This window comes from Cololabis saira, chromosome 11 (genome assembly GCF_033807715.1).
Source record: "Cololabis saira isolate AMF1-May2022 chromosome 11, fColSai1.1, whole genome shotgun sequence".
NCBI classification, from domain to species: Eukaryota; Metazoa; Chordata; class Actinopteri; order Beloniformes; family Belonidae; genus Cololabis; species Cololabis saira.
Window position 1 is genome coordinate 21,318,268 of NC_084597.1, and position 19,102 is coordinate 21,337,369.

The window sequence follows — 19,102 nt, forward strand, 5'->3', positions numbered from 1 at the left end:
CCCTTCAGGGACCAGCCGGATTTATGGGGTTTTACAGCCACAGGAGCTGGACAGCTCGACCCCCTCTGGAGACCACAGGATCCCAGGCATATTTATCTCTATGGCATTGAGGTCTGAACACCTGGTAAAAAATACAGAACTTGGTGTTAAAAGACGGGAATTTATATGAAACAAATCTGTGTCACGGTACCGGTTTTCATTCGACATTAACATTTCCGAGCAGCACTTAAAGTAGTCAAAGGATGAAACGCTGCATCATCACCCTGCGACACGTCAACACGCAGCATGTTAGCGGCAGCGGCTGAATAATACCGATTAAACTGACGCAAATAACGTTTTCTACCAAATTTGGAGTTGTTTTTTTCTGTCCATGAGCACGGCGAACTTTTTTGTTGATGTATGTGAATTAGTCGTGTAGTTTCATTGCTGTTTGCGTCAGAAATCGGAATTATTTGTAAAAATTACAAAGAGCCGACGTTCATTTTTACCCCAAAACAGAAACAAAGCTGTTGTTTAGTGTCAAGATGAACGAAGAAGGTGAGGAGATTTATGTGTGCAGTTTTCTGTTTTGTTTAATGGTTTTGACTAGTGTGTTAAGTTATTTTCCGGGTTATTTACTGTTGGTGTATGGTCCCGGGCAGAGCTGGTGGAATACTTCGGGGCTCAGATGAGCAAAGACCCGGGCATGGCCTCAGCTGTGGCAGCTATCGGAACCCTGCTGGAGTTCCTGAAGAGAGACAAAGGTGGGTTTCACACCATAAGCATCCACGTTCAAACGATACAATTCAGCCTCAATGTAACTGTTATTCACATGTGCACTCTGGTCATTCAGCTGGGAAATGAGGAGAGGCTTTTTATTCTGTTGTGGAAGAACATGTCATCAAGATCCAGCAACGTGGATGAAATAGAAATAGAAATAGAAAGCCTTTATTATCATTGTACAGGTACAGTGAAATTAGGCAGCAGCTCCGTCAAAGTGCACACATGCAAAGACAATGTAAGCAAGGAAACATAAATGTGTATATATATATATGTACACACACTATAAACAAGAGTGAATGGGAGGATAAAAAATGTACATAGATGGGTGGGGGGATATTGCACTTAAATGGATGGAAGAATAATATTGCCCTTGAAAGGATGGGAGTATTGCACATAGATAGTAGAATATTGGGACATTGTGGATAGAAGGTAGAAAATATTGCACAGAAAATATGAGGTAGCTTATAGGTTGAGAAAGTTCACAGCTTTGGGGAAGAAGCTGTCCCTGAGTCTTTTTGTACGGGTTCGTAAGGACCTGAAGGGCCTCCCAGAAACCGAAACCGGGGTGGGTGTTGTCCTTTAAAATGTTCCTTTGCCCTGTTGAGGCAGCGGGAGCTGTAGATGTCAGACAGGGAGGGCAGAGGGCAGCCAATGATCTTCCGTGCCGTGTTTGCCACTCTCTGCAGCCTCTTCCTGTCTGCTTCCGTGCCACACTGTCACGGCATGGGTCAGCAGGCTCTCTATGGTGGACCGGTAGAAGGTCACCAGCAGCTGTGTATTCAAGTTCACCTTCCTGAGCACCCTCAGGAAGTGCAGCCGCTGCTGAGCCTTCTTAACCAGTGCAGTTGTGTTGACAGACCAGGAGAGGTCTGCAGTGATGTGGACGCCCAGGAACTTGAAGGACTGCACTTGCTCCACACTCGGTTCCGCCTGAAATCCAGGATGAGCTCTTTGGTTTTGGTGGTGTTCAGTTCCAGGTTGTTCAGTGCGCACCACTCACCAAGTTTAAGGACCTCATGTAGCAGTAGACAAACAACAAAATAAGCACACACACTTAGACTAATGAACACAGTTGTGACGGGATCAGCTAGTTAAATGTGTTAACTATGTTTCTCTGCCCAGACACAAAACGGCTTTTGACGTGGATCTTTGTAGTTGAACACATTCTCCACACTGGAACACCTCCACCACTCCCGTTGCCAGAAAAAGGCCCAAAATATAATAAAAGACACTTCACACCCCGGACACTCGCTGTTTGAACTGCTGCCATCTGGGAAACGATACAGACTCATGAAAACGAGGACAAACAGACTCAAACACAGCTTTTATCCAACAGCAATAACCACCTTTTAGCAAAAACAGAAGCTAATATGCAATAACAATAACAAAAATGATTGTATGCTGATGAAGGTTCTTGTGGGGTTCGTGTGTTGATGTGGAAGGGTGAATGTGTCTAGAGATATATATATTTATTTTATTTGTTTATATTTTAAATTACATTTTATTGGATTATTTTCAGTTATTTTATTTTTTTATATATGATGCGCTGACTGGAGAGCACTTTTAATTTCGTTGTACATAAGTTATAATGACAATAAAGATCTATCTAGCTATCTATCTTGAAGAAAAAAGTGGTTTGGTCAGACAGGCCAGCAATCCTTGGTGAACAGCTGGATGGTTACGCTCAGCAAGTGATCCTGATATAGAGCGGCTGTCTGTCTCCTGCTCTCCTCATCTCAGTGTGGATGACGGGAATGCATCTTTCAGGTCCAGGTCCATCCAAAGGCATTCACGTCGAGGCATGCAGGGGTCCCTCGTTCGGCTTATCTGGGACTCGGAAAGTTTGTGGGTCACTCGTTGCAGCGCTGTAGACTGGTAGGGCTGAACGATTTTTGAAAATAATCTAATTGCGATTTTTTTCAATATTGCGATTGCGATTTAATATGCGATTATTTTTTCAAGGTCCTCTTCTCATGTATTTTTCAACTACACAAGCAATAAATCAGTCTGTTTTATAAAAAACAATGTCAGATTTATTTAAAGCACAGATTACTACAATAAAGAAAACAAATCTGTGGCTTTACCTGTTTAACACGTCTACACACGTCTGTACACGAGTGTTATGGGTCGTTCTCTGAACCCAATCGCACAACACCAAACCGGGTTAAACTTTAGCCAAAACTAGGCGTAGTTTAATAGAAAAACACAGAAAAACTCCCACAGGGAACAAAAAAACCTTCCTCACAGGGAACTCAGAACTTCTTCACAAATAACTCAAAAATCCCAGCGAGAAAAAAACCACCAGCAAACTAACAAACAAAGCTCAGAGTTAACCAAACGAACCAGCAATGAACTCGCAGCCCCGCTCTTTAAAGGAGATCTATTATGGCATTTAATGTATATTTTAAACAGGCCTTGAATGTTTTAAAAACAATCAAATGCTTGTTTCAGTGTGGACAGAGAGCTTCCGATGTCACGCAGCTCGACTCGATAGTCGGACGCTCGCATGCATTTATTACACGGTGTAAACGGATCTTAAAGCCTGAATTACGGTTCTGCGTTAAATCGACGCGTACCCTACGCCGTAGGCTCTGCGTTGGTGTAACGCGGAACCATAAATCAGCCTTTATTCTGGCGTGATCTTCGCAACAACGGGCAAACAAGTGATTATGTACATTCACTGAATGAATATTATGAAAATAAAATATATATTTCTCGCTAGAAATGTAATCAAAACGCTTTTTTATGCAGAAACTAACTCAAAATATTGATTTTATTCACTAAAAAATAGGAAATGTCCGCCATGTTGGTTTTTTTTTTTATTCAGTCCGCAAATGACGACGAAAAGCATTCTGGGAATTTTTTCTGTCCCTAGATCAGCTAGCGTGCATCGGAAAACACTTGATCCGTAGGGACAGATTCATAGCCACTACACTAGTTTTCTTCACTACCCCTAGGTGCAAAGAGGTATTGGGACACCACTACCCTCACGGGAACGCGCAAAATATAGGGGTAGGGGTCAAAACTAGGGGTAGGGGGAGTATTGGGACAGGGCCTTTACTCTTATCCAAGTTTAATGATAATTTATTAATATCAAACCGTATCTTAAATTGACATAACTCAAAAATGATCTCAGCCAAAAGCTGCTGCAAATTATCCCCTTTGCAGATACAATTGGAATAATCTTTTTCAGAAAACAAAAGCACTTGGAGTTGTTGCCTGAATACTAAATCATTTTAATTACAAAACAAAGTGTTTGTAATTGAAAAGCTCAACAGGTGGGAGTCGGTCCACACAAATGAAAATAAAGTCTTATTGATGTAAACTGAAAAACAGCAAGAGTTCCAACTTTCTGCTCTAGAGGTGCAGCATGATTTGAAGCTGCTGGTGGGATGAAGATGAAGTCTGCTCTGACCTGGATTTGTGATGTCACAGGACTCTGCACACCTGAACCCCCCCCGACTGACTGAGTTTATTGTGTTTGTGACTTCAGACACTTGGATTGAAAATAAACTGTTTGCAGATATTCTAACGTTTTCCTGGTTTGTCAGGAAGTCCTCAGCCCAGTCTAACGATGTGTGCCTGCAGGTGAAACCATCCTGGGTCTGAGGGAAAGCCTGACGTGGGCCACAGCTTGCCTGAAGAAGGAGGACTCCTCTGTGGCCGTCTCCTCTGGGGGAGAGCTCTTCCTGCGCTTCATAAGTCTCACATCGCTGGAGCACCAGGTGACGTCAGCTGAACAATGCTTGATTTTATTTCTGTTACCGTCCATCTCTGGCGGCTGCAAGAATAAAAAACTTTCATCATCCTGATGTGGATCTGCGGCTGTGTTTGGGATAATTTCCTTGCATAACCCCGTCTCAGGCCAGATGTCCTCATGTCTCTCTAGAAGATTCTGATCTACAGAGGACTTAATGTACCACTCAGAGACTGACAGGTGTCCAGGTCCAGACCAGCGTCCCTCCACCACCGTGCTTGACAGTGGGTGTGAGGTGTTTCTAGTTTCCTCCAAACATGGTTCTGGACATTCAGACTGAGAATGTCCAATTTGGTGACAACGTCTTGTATATTTTTAATTTTTGCTTGAAGCCTCCAAATAAAAGTTTACAATTGACACTAAATCAGAGCCAAATCTCAGAAGAAATCCAATCCAGGTATATTTTTTATCTCGTCTGTATGTCAGTTTTTTCTCCCCAAACACAAATATCACGCCGGCATGTGCAGGAAATGCCTGGTGGTGCCCACGCTGGTGATGACAGTTAATTTAGAGCTACAGTTTTTCTTTAAAAAGTAGCACTTTCCCTGTCTGGTGAAAATAAGCTGCCTGCTCACTCCTCAGGTTAAGAAGGAGACTTGAGCTCAGTGCAGGTCCTCCCAGGGTTGGTAGAGGGAGAGCAATGCCTAGGACTGTCACTTAGGTAGGAGCACTGGGTGATAAAAGGGGGGGAAAAATCGGGATAAAAAAAAAAGCACTTTCAAGTTTCAGCCTGAGTCAGGCTGTTGCAATCACAGTTACAATAGAAACCATTAAGTGCCAGCCTGTCACCTGAAAAACAGATCTCATCTCCATGGAAACCAGTCATAAGTAACAGCTGTTAAATGCTCTATTATACCCAGACTTCTATAAGTTTGTCTTTAAACCTTTTAATCCATAAACAAGTGAGGAGCAACTGACGGCAGCAGCTGCAGTCTTCTTTCTTACCCTTATTGTATTTGAGCCCTTTAAACTTAAACTTAATTTATTTATATAGCACCATATCATACATTTAAGAATTGCAACACATGGTGCTTTACATGCAGAATAAAATCAATCCTGAAGCGGACGGGGAGCCAATGCAGCGTTTTTAAAACAGGTGTAATGTGCTCCCGCCCTCTGGTCCTCGTCAGCAGGCGAGCGGTTGAATTCTGTAGTAATTGTAAGTTCTTAATACTCTTTTTAGGAAGACCAGAGAGCAGGGCATTACAATAATATAAATGACTAGAGATAAAAGCATGCATCAGCACCTCCGTGCTGGCCTGAGAGAGAAACGGGCCATTGTGATCTTTATACATGAAAAGTGGTATAGCCTACAAATAAATAAACTTTATTCACTTGTCTGCCTGTGCTCTCACTCCTCAGGATCTGTCTCGCTGTAAGAAGGTGATGGAGGAGCGAGGAGAGCTTTTTCTAGAGAAGATCTCCATGTCCAGGAACAAGGTCGCTAAGCTCTGTCACACCTTCATCAAAGATGGCGCTGTGAGTACGTGCCCAGTCTTGTTTGCTGCTCTCGCTCACAGACATGTCGGTCATCTGTCTTTCTCCGTCGTCCCACAAATTATCTCAGAAAATCCTGACCCACTCGTACTCCAGAGTCGTCCTCCGAGTCCTGGAGAAAGCTGCGGCGGAGAAGAAACGCTTCTCTGTCTACGTGACTGAATCGCAGCCAGATGGCGCTGGGTGAGTGGCTGGGGGGGAGCGTGGACGATGTGTTTTGGTTTTATTCTGAAGAGGCACAATCTCAGAGTCCCATTCAACAAACTGATCACATATAAACCCTTATTGTTGTAATTTCGGACCCCCAAGCAGTTGCAGCTGGCAAATGGCTTTATCGTGTTTGTATTTTCTCAGTGTTTCGTAAAGCCACATGCAGGGATGCCATTTCTGACCACATGGGGGGTGTATAGTGTTGTGATGGATTGCTTGCGATATGTCACCTTCACCAAAAGCAGTATCTGTCGATCCCGATATTCCCGGTCACAGCGTGAAATCCATCAATTCTCCAATATCATGTACACAACACTGACATTGTATTATTAGGTATCAAAATGAGGAGATGAGAAAGTATCATGAATTGACCACTGTTTTATTGCAGGCTGAGGCAATGTGCAATATTTCACACTGTAGAGACTCTTCTGCAAATTACTTCTTTTGGCAGTAGTTATACACAACACTTGCACCAACACAGACAACAGTAGACATGTCACTCTCTTAGAGTTGATGCAAGTTGTAAACTATAAACCTTAGTTTTCCTGTGGAAAAGGAATAAAATCTTAAAATAAAAAATGAATTATGAAAGCTTTGCGAAAGCTTTAGCGATAGCATCTGCCGTGTGTGATGCACGAAACTCTTGAGTGAAGCACAACCTTTAACACTAGAACTCCAAATGTCACTCGTGAAACCGACTGACACGATTGTCATCCTGCACAGAGGTGCACTTTGTAGGGATTTTCTTGTGATATGCTGCCTCCATGTGGCCAGAAGTGGTATTTGTACATATCTCAATGTTGTTAATTGTTTTCTGTTCAGCCAACAGATGGCAGGAGTTCTGAAGAAACTAAACGTTCCAGTAACTGTTGTCCTGGATGCAGCAGTGGGGTGAGCCAAGTCTTGCTACAGATAACTGCGTAAAAGTTACTCGGCTGCATGAACTTCCCTCGTGTTTTTTCACAGGTATGTGTTGGAGAAAGTGGATCTGGTCATCGTCGGAGCAGAGGGAGTGGTGGAGAGCGGAGGAATCATCAACAAGGTAGTCCCATTTTTGTTTTAAACCAGTTTTACAAACCAGAGCTTTGCTCCACGAAGCCTGTTCAACGTACGCAGGGCTCGAGATGGTTTCACGAGTCAAGTTGTCAACACAATCTGCAGCAATAAAAACCACGAAGCTTAAAGATCCTTGTTAATAATTTCTATGGCTTTAGTTCTTTAAGAACATGTTTTAATGACATCTTACAAAATGAAAGTTTCACTTAAGGGCAGGGACCGTTTTGAGCATGTGGCCCTCAAGATCCGGCCCTGGGTGCACAGTATTTCTTTGCTGCCAGCCTAGTTTCTTGGTGTGGTACATCGTAGACCTGCTCTGAAAGCCGCCTACATGTCTGTCACGTAATGTTCTGAGGCTGATGTAAATATGTGTTTTCCAGCGTAACTCCTTTTGTTGTGGTTGAATTTGCACCGTGTTAAAGAAATATGCCAACATTTGGGAGATTTGCCATCAACCAAAGAGCTTGACCAGCCAGTATTTTTTCTTACCTGTGCATCCAATAACTCGTTCTGACAAATTTCCCGCCTGCCTAATGCGGCAACAGTAGCTTTGCCAGATATTCAACACAGGGATGAGGATGTTGTTTCCTTCTACATCTCCATTCAGAAGAATTTCCCCCTTCAGGATGCCTGTAGCAATTCCCTAAATGTTGGCGTATCTTTTTAAACCAGTTGTCCCTTGTGCTTGATGAGTTTGTTGTTTGTTTCACAGATTGGCACCTATCAGATGGCGTTGTGCTCCAAAGCTCACAACAAACCCTTCTACGTCGTAGCAGAGAGTTTCAAATTCGTACGTCTGTATCCGCTCAACCAGCAGGACGTGCCGGATAAATTTAAGGTCTAACTTCCCTCTCAAGTTGTTTTTTTTCTTCTTCATCCATTCAGATTTCCTGACATGCTTTTTTTCCTGACCTCTACAGTACAAAGCTGAAACCCTGAAGGCCGTGCAGAACCTGTCAGAGGAGCATCCAATTATCGATTACACGCCTCCTTCTCTCATCACCCTCCTCTTCACCGACCTTGGAGTCCTCACGCCATCAGCCGTCAGCGATGAACTCATCAAACTTTATTTATAACTGTTGCTTCACGATTCCCCAGTAAAGTTCCTTAAATATCAGAGTTCATCTCTGTCTTGAGTGGGTTTGTCTTTGGTTTGCTTGTGATCTGCTGCTCAAAGTCTTCTTCAGTTATGTGACCTTTCTTTAGCTTCTTGAGGAGGCGAGTGTCGTTCAACAGCTCCTTCATATCTTCATCGTCCACGTCAGAGCCCTGCAGACACACAAAAAGAGTCAAATACATCCACGTTACCTCAAGGTCCTATATTCCTGAGTGTAAATACCTCATTGTGCTTCCGCTTGGCTGCCGCCTTTTTCCGGCGGTCCTTCCTGGTCTTCTGTTTGGACCAGGCCTTATTCTTCACAAAGCGCCTCCTGGGTGTCGGGTCCCTTTCTCTGAGCTCGGCCAGCATCTTCTGCCTCTGCTTCTCCCTGTGCTTGTCCTTGTAACGGATGGTGTCCGTGTCCAGTGTCGTCTCCGTGAACTCTGCAAACGTCTTCCCCCTCAGCTCAGGCATCTTCGGCAGGCGGAGGAGCGCGAAGCCGCGAGCCAGTGAAGCGTAGTCCAGGTCTGGATGGAGACGATGTTGGAAGCACACACTACATTTGTCAAAGGCTGAGCAGAGTTTTTTTGGCTTTGAAGTAACTTTTTCTTTCTTCTCCCACCTTTGACTCTGAAGATGAGGCTACACTCATGTTTGGCATAGGCCTGCACATACGAGACGAAGGCCCTCATGCCTCTGTCGAACATGGCCCGGTCCGCCAGAGCCAGGGCCTTTACTTTGGGCAGCACGTCCACCACATCCTTTATCAACGCCATCTTCTGGAGCGGACACTGGGGAAATGACAAGAACATGTCCGATAAAGTTGGCACCGATTAGTTAGGAGGTTCAGTGATCTGCCTTTAAGTCATTGCGTTGTCGCGCCTCCTCCTTTACGTTCACACAGGAAATTCACAGCCATCATATCGTGTAAATGCCAGTCTAAATAACTTATTTTCAGTGTTTTATCAGTGTAAATTATGTTTTAAGACTATCTCCTCCACCGAGTTTAAAGTGATCAGTTGCACCGATTTCACCTTCTGGTTGATGGACAGGAAATTGACGTAAGACTCCTCCATCGGCAGCAGAAACACAAGGGCGTCGCCATAGTTACCGATCCGTGCTGTCCGCCCACATCGGTGCACAAAGGCGCTGAGATGCAGGAACATGACAAGTGCACAAACAGATGAGCAAAGATAGGTAAAGAAATGGATTAAAAAAAAAAAAGATCTGTTTCCTTAAACTCAAAGTAGGGTAAGTGATTTTTGTATGACATCGCATTTGTTGATGTGACAGAGCAAATCCCCTCCCTCCTGTTGGTGATTTTAATGGTTTATGGGACGGGTCCCCAGTCTTGTTTCCACTTCACAGATCCAGATTTGAAAAATCTAAAATAAAAGGCACAATCTTCCTCCTGGAGACCCGCCCCCAAACCCACACACTCCAATCCCTGTTCAAGAGTGAGATACGCCAACGGTGCATCGCCTTCTCTAGAGTCACTCAGCGAAAGGACTGTTATTAGACATGTTTGTTTTGTCTGTTTAGACAAGAGAGCATCTAGAACAGGGGTATTCAACTATATTCGGCCGGGGGCCACATCTGCAAAAGGACTGTATGGAGAGGGCCGCACAATTTGAAAATGTGGGGGTTTTCAAAATGTATTTTGCACTCAAAGACGAAGACTTATGTATATATAATACATTTGTATTATACATTTGAATATATCTAGTTTACATATGAATTATGTATTAATTGTCTCCAGATTTAGTAATTGTGAATGTTAAATATAATATTCAAATAAAGAAATATTATTTTAAATGCAAGTTAATTTTGAAACCATGCATTGTGCAAACTTAATGAAGTTGATATTGACCTACTTTTAATAAAACACGCCATAATGACAAAGCACCACTTTCCACCAAGATTTCCTTATTTGAATATTATATTGAGCATTGGGCACAAGCATTTCAGTCCATAGTAGCCAGTTTGATGTTATAAATAAGCAACTAAAATATTAACCATAAGCTCCTTTATTAATGACACATCTGTGCATTATATCAGCGAAACAAAACAATCACATGAAATTATAGGAGGCTTAGAAGTTCCATCTGAAATGCAAAGTCCTCACTTATTCAAATGAAAAAAATGTCAGGCCAATCCTAGAAGCCTAATGATGTCAACACGTCCTCTGTACAACGGAGGTTAATAATAATGTGACAAACATTAACACTGTGCAACACTGGCAAAAAATCTGGAAATTTTTTATTTTTTTATTTTTTTCAACAAACACCCCCTTTTTTGAAATATGACCAGGGGCCACATAAAAGCTCCTGGCGGGCCGCATGTGGCCCGCGGGCCGCCAATTGAATAGCCCTGATCTAGAACTTAATTTGATCCTTTTCAGAAAGTGTGTCACTTTGTTGATGTGATTCAGAGGTGAAGGTCTGCTCACCTGGCGCTGCTGGGAGGGTCATACTGCAGAACCCAGTTCACGTCGGGGATGTCGATGCCTCTGGCCATGACGTCGGTGCACACCAAGATCCCGCTGCAGCGGCACACAAACCAGTCTTAACATCACACCCACAATGACGGCACCATCACCCACCAACTCTGATTCACCTCTTCAGCGCCCGAAATTCTGCGAAGATGCTGTTGCGTCTGTTCTTCATCTTGCCGTGAATGCAGTGGACCGTGACTTTCTTCACCAGCACCTCCAGAGCTCGGCCATAGAACTCCACACAAGCGCAGGTGCTGACGAAGGAACCAAGTAACCACAGAGCATGTCAATCAAAGCATAGATGCTACCTTTAGTCCTATGGGGTTGTTTTAACATTACGACATGGTTGCTGTGAAAAAAAGTATCCACTGCCTCTGTAGAAACACATTTTAACCACTCAAGGTGACTGAAATACCTGAATAAAAATAACTTGACTTAGTCTTAACAGAACTTGGTTCAGGCTGCTGTTACTTAACATTGAAATAAAGCCCGGGCCCCAAAAAAGTCCTGCGTTTTATGGAAAGTGGACCACCTCTTTGCTGAATGAGCCACCAACTGGTAAAACTATTTGTTTTTCCAATTTAAAAACTTCCAAAATGTATGTCGACGTACCTGAAGAAAACCAGGAGTTTCTCATGCTTGTGTTGCCTTAGAAAGGCCACCAGGATGTTGAACTTCTCCTCCGCTCTACACATCTGAAACACCAGGACGTCAGTATCGCGTCTTCACATCATTTTTAGACTAACTTATGTGAAGTGACCTACTCACAGTGTAGTAGTTGGACAGCCTGGACGGGGTCTTCTGCACAGCGGCGACGGCACTGGCCACGCCCCTCTCTTTGACTGTGATGCGTACAGGGTTCCTGAGGCCGGCCCTCACCAGCTTCTCCAGCTCCTGAGTCTGAGTGGCTGAAAACAGACCTGTCCGTCTCTGTTTGGGCAGGTGGCTTAGGATGGTGTTCAGACTGGACGGATGTGCACACACACACAGAATACTTAGTCAGGACAGGAGGTTATAAGGGGTGGGACATTGTTTTTTTTTTTTTTAAAACAAAAATGCTTAGATGTGGATATTTATACTTTTTCCAACCAGCCTCGTGGTGGTCAGTCATATTTATCCACCTCAACCGGACCTGGTGCCCCCACCACTTGCAGTCGTATCCAACCGGTACAGAACATACCGGACACTTTACAGCAGCATGTGAGTAGGTCACTTCACATCAGGGCTTATGAGATGACTGAAGTTGGTTCTATCACCCGTTTCAAATGCTATCAGTCCTCTGAATAGGAATTTATCATGTGTAATCAGAGCCTTGAACGGTGTGAGTAGATGGGATACTGTCTACCCGGTAGATTTTTGTCATTATTCTTTGGGTTGATAATGGCTTTCTCTATGTGGTAAGAATTTGGGGTTTAGGTTAAGGTTAGGTTTAGGGTGAGGGTTAGGAGGGGCCACGGTGGTGCAGCCGTCTCACAGCAAGAAGGTCCTGGGTTTGACGCTGAAGTGAATCTACTCACACCATTCAAGGCTCTGATTACACATGATAAATTCCTATTCAGTGGACTGATAGCATTTGAAGCCGCTGGTTCTATCATGTTTACACTGAAATGTTGAAGTTACTTGACAACGAAAGTTCAAGCTGAAGTTGCAGAAGTTTGATGGTAAAGTGACAGAGTTATTAATCATTCTAGATTACAGGAAACAAGTCCTGTTTATTTCTGTGGTAAATGTAACTTTACTGTAACGGTTCGCACAAATTTAACTTTACTGTAACGGTTCGCGCTGGTAGCTGGCGGCTTATCACCTGAACAGTCTTCAAAACACAAATCAACTGTCTATGTTCCATAATTTTTTTGCAGAGTTGGAAAATAAACGTCCACTGACTGAGAAATAATATTTTATAGGTTTTTGATTGGTTCTTCTCCCTTCATGATCAGAATTATTGATCTCTTGTCTCGTACCTGGCCTCGAATCCCATGTCGAGGAGTCTGTCGGCCTCGTCGAGAACCAGAACATCCAGACTCCTGACGGCGCTGGCCAAGTCCAGACCCTCCGACTTCCTCCTGAACATGTCCTCCAGGCGGCCGGGCGTCGCGATGACAATGTTTGCCCTGACACACACACACACACACACACCTCTTTAAATGCATCTGTAAAAGTCTCCATAAACTGACCATCATTTAATTCGTGAGTTAAAATTCAGCCTCAGACTATATAAGAAGAACTGGACAACTTCTGCATCAGCCGTTACAGCGCCCTGTCTTTATTTTAAATAACCCATTCTGCTCAGATCTACCCAACCTGAGGATCAGACCAAACCTTTCGCCACGTATTTTCAGCAGAAACCATTTCTTGAGCCATCACGTACCCTTGATCCTTGAACTTCTCCACATCCTCTGCCGGGTTACTGCCTCCAATCAATAAGATCTGCCTGAGAAACAGAAAACAGTGAAACTGATCACAAACGACTTCTAGGAAAAATAAAGAAATTAATTCCAGCTTGAACAACCGAAACGGTTCACCAGATCTTCAGCTCTGGCAGACAGATTTTTTAAAGTATTTTCATTACAGATGAAGTTTTTGAAGTTTAGCCCAAATTCATCATGAATTTCAAAGAAAGTTGGAGAACATTTACAATGCTTTTCCTTCATATTTCATAGAAATCTCTTCACCCAGTGTTATTTTCTACTCACGTAAACTGTGGAAACTTCTGGAGGAACATGTCCATCACTTCACTGATTTGGAGAGCCAGTTCTCTGGTGGGAGTGATCACCAGAGCGCCGACCTGCAGGGAACATCAAAACCTTCACAACGTTAAAACTGAACCCACAAACCCAAACCTCAGAGCCGAGAGCATTCCTCGCAGGCCGGACCGTCTCACCTGCATCTTCTTTAGTTTCTCCTCTCGCTTCAGGAGCAGCTCGATGACAGGAATGACAAAGGCGAGTGTTTTTCCACTTCCGGTCACCTGGAAACAAATGAAACACAGTGAGACACGCAGAAAGAAATCCGAGTACGCAGCAAGAAGTTCTGACTCCTGGTTCCAATCATCTCTGGGGTGGAGGTCATGGAGACAACAGACATTCATTCAGACGTTCATTTAAAATTCCTGAGTCATGAAAGACACTTCAGTGGAGCAAACGTCAGAATTTTGACTCATCCGGTCCACCGTCCTCTAAACTCCTGGTTCCTCCACATCCAATATTTAGACTTTCCTGGTGGTCGCTACATTTGAAAACTTTTTCAAAAATCTAAATAAATAATAAAAAAAATAAAAAAATAATAAATTTAGTAAATTTAGTAAAACACTTTGACCATATCTAAAAAATGCTAAAAAAAAGTTATCTTCTGGTGTTTGTGATTGAAGCAGATGCAGATGTGTATTTTTTCTACCATTAACTGGAAATTAAGATTTATTTACTTTTTTACCAACAGAGACAAGAAATTCAGTTGATTCTGAAAACAGTTTTCTTTCACTGTCTTTCATTTGCCTGTCCAGCACTTTGGACCATGTTGGTGTTTTTAAAGTGCTTTATAAATAAAGTTGTATATTTATGTATTGTACTGCCGTGCCTGTTTTACTCTTTTTGCTCTTTGCTATTGCTTTTATTGTTGGTTTTATTCTGTTTGCTATATTGTTTTTTTCACTGTCTTAAAGCTGCTTTGTTTTTATTTGCTTGCTTTCCTTATCTTCTCGACATGTAAAGCACTTTGAGTTACATTCTATGACAGGAAAGGTGTTATATAAATACAGTTTTTTATTATTATTATTATTATTATTATTATTATTATGTGTGTGTTGAGTGTACTGCTGCCGCACAAAGCGAATTTCCCCATTGAGGGAGGAATAAAGGACAATCTAATCAGAATTACCAAAGGGAATATGAAATAAACTGATTAACTCGCAGACATGTGCTGGTTTTGGTTAAATACAGTTGATAAACACTCACCGCCTCAGCAGCCACATCCTTGTTGCTCATGAACAGCGGAATACACGCGGACTAGAAAAGAGAAGCACCCAGAAAAGAGACGGCGTTTGAAGTGAAAATTGGACAAAGACTTGGATTTTTAAAACAGTAAAATCACCTGCACAGGTGTCATGTCAGTGAACTTGATCTCTTCGAGGGTTTGAAGAATATTCTGGTGAAGTTTAACAGATAAACTACTCCACGCGCTCTCCCTGACCACGTCCATGTTGGCTGCCACTCCGCCCTCTTCCGGTCCGCTCATGTTTACATGCCGTGTAGAAACTGAAGCCGTGACTTTACGCACCAGTGTTGTTTCCAGTTCTGCTTTCTAATGTTTAGCTACTTTTAAATATTTGTATCTGTTCAATTTGAAGATGTTATTGATTTTATGAGTTTGACAAATTCTAGAAATAAAAAGGTAAGCGTTCAAAGTTGTTTTTTCATGGAATACAGGACTGTCTCAGAAAATTAGAACATTGATAAAGTCCTTTATTTTCTGTAATGCAAAAATGTCATACATTCTGGATTCATTACAAATCAACTGAAATATTGCAAGCCGTTTGTTATTTTAATATAGCTGATCATGGCTTACAGCTTAAGAAAACTCAAATATCCTATCTAAAAAAATTAGAATATTCTGGGAATCTTAATCTTAAACTGTAAGCCATAATCAGCTATATTAAAATAATAAAAGGCTTGCAATATTTCAGTTGATTTGTAATGAATCCAGAATGTATGACATTTTTGTTTTTTTTAAAATTGCATTACAGAAAATAAAGAACTTTATCACAATATTCTAATTTTCTGAGACAGTCCTGTATATTTTTTTCATATTTGTGGTTTACATTAAATAAATAATAATTATTCGTCAGTATACACACTGAAAACACACTGAAATGTGTCCTTTTACTCTGGGGAGCACTTAGGGTTAAGGGCCTTGCTCAGAGACCCAAGGTGGTATAATTTGGTTGCCATCTTCGGGGCACAGATCCAAGCCCAGCTCTGTAACCACTAGATTACCACTCCCCCTAAAATGTGGTCTCTTCATTTAACCCATCTCTAAATCGACTAGAGAGAAGTGGGCGCTTTGCTCAGCGGCCCAGGGTGGTTCACCTTGGTTGCAATCTGGGGGCTTGAACCTACCTGGGTCCTCCTTACTCCAGTCCACTTCTGTAACCACTAGGTTGCCACTCCCCAAAATAAATAATCAAATGCTTTTTGTGATATTTGAAACTAATTCTGTGATGTCATCTGCTTCTTTTTTTGAATCCTAGTTCAGCTGTTATGTCTGACCAGTGAGCATTTGCGGTCAAATGTACCTACATGTACAACATGTATTTTTAAATAGCTTTTTTATAGATTTTAGATCAAGAAATATCAGTCTGTAAATAATAAGTTAAAAGCACTGCAAGTAACTTCTATAACTTACTTTTCAGATGATTTCAGAGTAGAGAGGAGTAGGTTTCAGTAAAGTAAAAATGGTCCAATCACACAAAATAAAGACTAAACATGAGAAAAGCTTGCATTCAAAAACTTTTTTTACCCCCCAGTTTGCAAGGTTAAGACACAAAGAAAGATCTGAAAATGTCCCAACTAACTGAGGAAATGCTTCTTTTAAGTTTGTAATTGCAAAGAAGCTGTTATGTCGGGCGGGTTCAGCTCCAGGTGGTTCTGGAACAGTTGGTTTCCCCACCCCCCACCATCCTCAACAGCACTGTCTCCACCACAGACTCCTTCAGGTTCCTGGGATCCACAATCTCCCTGGACCTGAAGTGGTCCACCCACATCAAATTTGTCAGGAAGAAGCTCAGCAGAGGTTGTACTTCCTGCGTCAGCTCAGGAAGTTTAACCTCCACAGCAGCTGCTGACCACCTTCTACTCTGCCATCATTCAGTCTGTTCTCTGCACATATATGGATATATATATGGATATATACATATATATATATATATGGATATATACATACATATATATATATATATATATATATATATATATATATATATATATATATATATATATATATATATATATATACATATATACATACATATATACATACATATATATATACATATATGTATTATGTATGTATGTGTGCGTAAAGATCATTAGTGATTGGTTGGACTGCTGTTCAAGCTCAATCCCACTATATCTTATTATATTTTTAAAAGTATTATGCCGCCGTGTTTTTTCTTTAAAAGGAAGAATCGTGGTTCATGTGGTTCATGTGTTTTACTGTTCTCTCACTGACCACCCTGGACCTTCTGGTCCTCCTGGTTAGAGACATTCTCCATCCAGAAGATACAAAAATTATATAAATGTTTATATAAAATCTCAGCTTGAGGGAGTAAACGTAAGCAGTAGCTGAACAAGCTCACATTAATATTGTATTTATAATCTTCAGATGAATCAACACAAAAAAGGAACATTTTTATTTATATTCGTGACTGAGAGTATCAGAGACGGATTCCTGCAAAAGTGAACATTAGAAAATTAAAGTAAAACGCTCAACAGCAATCACGCATGAAATTAATTAACCATAAAAATGTTTTTTACTGTCTTGTTTTAATAGTCTTTAGAAAAAGTGTTTCAATGAATGAAAAACAGCTGAATGTGACAAGATTAATCATTGGTAATGACACTTATCAACAATAATTATTAGATAATAAATCATAGTGGACTTACACAGACATAGTGAGCGTTTAGTTCAGTTGTAAAGTTTCAGTGTACTTCCAGGAACGTGCTCCATTGTCAGACATGACAACACATTTAAAGCCAGAGACTCGAGCACTTCTTGTCAGAGTGTTTGAGAAGGCACCAACATCACATTCAGATAATTTACATCCGTCACAAAAACAAAGTTATCAGCACGTAACATCAGGTTTGTATGAAACAGTAACGCTATGGTTTCGTCTTCAGCAGGAAGTGTTAAAAATGCATCTGAGTGAAAAATTCTCTTCTGTACAAACACAGACCCCGAGTCAGCAGGGCAAATATCCAAACTCAGCATTTAGAAGATGGGAAAAACTGTCCAGGTGAGAGAAACTTGTAGCCATTCCCAGAGGAAAGTCTGATGCCGCCTTTAGAGTTTGTGGGAGGTCCAGCAGATGAAGATGGAGGCGCTCCCACCTCCTGTTTTTGGTGACCGTTTGGTCTGCGGTCAGAGCTGTCGTCCTCAGGTGTGTCCATGTGTTTCCTGGCAGACTCGTGTCGAGGAGAGAGATCCAGCAAACTTAAAACATCTCTCTGAACTGTACTCATTTTCTTATTCCCTCCTCGGAATAAACTGCCCGGGCAGGGCTCCTGTTTCTGACCGGCACCGGACCTGAAGGTTCTCACGTTGTTGACCGGATGGGATTTATTATCTTGCATGGACCGGGTGAGGTTGGGGGTGTTTGCCGGGCTGGACGAGGCTGAAATGGACCCTGCAGAGGAATAGGAAAGGGCTGGAGACGGGGCGGTGCCGGCAGGAGAGTGTGAAGGTGAGATGTGGGTAGTGTAAGCTGAGCTTGAGTATTTAAGTTTGAGCGGAGCCTGCAGCCGCACATCATGGGAAACCACAGGATGGGGTGAACTCTTCTCTGTGACCAAGACTGACGAAGAAGGGGAGGCGTTGGCTGGACTGTTGTAGCCTGAAGCGATTTTCTGCAGCGAGGAGGAGCGAGATGGAGGTTTAGGTCGAGTTGGAGGAGGTGTTTTGACAGAAAGAGGAGACAAAGACGCCTGCAGACTGGCCCTGCTGGGAGGTCTGCTGAATGCACTGGTCTCAGAGGGCTGAAACCGCCGCGCTCCACCTGCAGGTGTGAAAGTGGGGGTTGTGGGTGTGGACTGAGACGTCTGTCTGCTGTGAGCGTCTTCCTGTCCCTCGGCTACTCTCAGAGTCTTCCCTCTGACGTGTGCTTTCTGCAGGCTCTCCACAGCTTGCATGTGGTTCTGGGTCTCTTGCAGGATCTTCTGGGCCAGTTCCTGTGGATCCATTTGTCCTGCAGGCCCCATTCTCTCCTCCTGAGATTTGACGGTGCTGTCTGTCTCGGTGCTCGACTGATCCGACTCAGAGCTGCTGACCTTCCCTTTCCCAGTCCGTGGAGGAGATGAGCTGAAAGAGATTAAGTACAAGAAGAACATATAGTTGTCCATCAAAAATCTGAGTTTATGACCTCATGGAGACCCTCAAGGGTCCAACTGTTTTTCAAACGCTAGATATTTCCTACAAGGTCAAATAATACACAATAGCAATGTTGTCAACGACAGCTATG

At 42.5% G+C, this 19,102-nt stretch overlaps 3 protein-coding genes across 4 annotated transcripts in view; 1 reads left to right on the top strand and 2 right to left on the bottom strand.

The window, feature by feature from the left end:
- Positions 1-251: 251 nt before the first annotated feature.
- eif2b1 (eukaryotic translation initiation factor 2B, subunit 1 alpha) lies at positions 252-8,404 on the top strand. Its single transcript, XM_061733981.1, has 9 exons — positions 252-537; positions 642-743; positions 4,351-4,487; positions 5,882-5,998; positions 6,087-6,199; positions 7,049-7,117; positions 7,193-7,268; positions 7,995-8,120; positions 8,203-8,404. Exons 1-9 carry the CDS (start codon positions 525-527, stop codon positions 8,356-8,358), a joined length of 909 nt encoding a protein of 302 aa, XP_061589965.1. The 5' UTR covers positions 252-524; the 3' UTR covers positions 8,359-8,404.
- ddx55 (DEAD (Asp-Glu-Ala-Asp) box polypeptide 55) lies at positions 7,301-15,089 on the bottom strand. The gene is made up of 14 exons (XM_061733980.1): positions 14,962-15,089; positions 14,826-14,876; positions 13,757-13,843; positions 13,569-13,660; positions 13,244-13,306; positions 12,837-12,986; positions 11,644-11,839; positions 11,488-11,570; positions 10,998-11,129; positions 10,831-10,923; positions 9,416-9,530; positions 9,004-9,172; positions 8,622-8,908; positions 7,301-8,551 (listed from the first exon to the last, which is right to left on the bottom strand). Exons 1-14 carry the CDS (start codon positions 15,067-15,069, stop codon positions 8,390-8,392), a joined length of 1,788 nt encoding a protein of 595 aa, XP_061589964.1. The 5' UTR covers positions 15,070-15,089; the 3' UTR covers positions 7,301-8,389.
- A 2,162-nt stretch (positions 15,090-17,251) lies between these two features.
- The window catches only part of ttc28 (tetratricopeptide repeat domain 28), a 145,375-nt gene continuing 143,524 nt past the window's right edge, over positions 17,252-19,102 (bottom strand). For both annotated transcript variants that reach the window (XM_061733978.1, XM_061733979.1), the window contains one exon: positions 17,252-18,942. In XM_061733978.1, the coding sequence (XP_061589962.1) occupies positions 17,850-18,942 (1,093 nt within the window). In that variant the 3' untranslated portion in view covers positions 17,252-17,849. The remainder of the gene's footprint in view (positions 18,943-19,102) is intronic.

Bases quoted from the DNA above. Each gene is read 5' to 3' on its own strand.
- ddx55 (XM_061733980.1), bottom strand. From the start codon at position 15,069: ATGGACGTGGTCAGGGAGAGCGCGTGGAGTAGTTTATCTGTTAAACTT. The intron at 13,307-13,568 runs GTGAGTAGAAAA...TCTGTTTCTCAG, and splicing joins CAGAAGTTTCCACAGTTTAC to GCAGATCTTATTGATTGGAG. The intron at 10,924-10,997 runs GTGAATCAGAGT...GTGCCGCTGCAG, and splicing joins GAATTTCGGGCGCTGAAGAG to CGGGATCTTGGTGTGCACCG.
- eif2b1 (XM_061733981.1), top strand. The intron at 6,200-7,048 runs GTGAGTGGCTGG...TTTTCTGTTCAG, and splicing joins TCGCAGCCAGATGGCGCTGG to CCAACAGATGGCAGGAGTTC. The intron at 8,121-8,202 runs GTCTAACTTCCC...TGACCTCTACAG, and splicing joins ACGTGCCGGATAAATTTAAG to TACAAAGCTGAAACCCTGAA.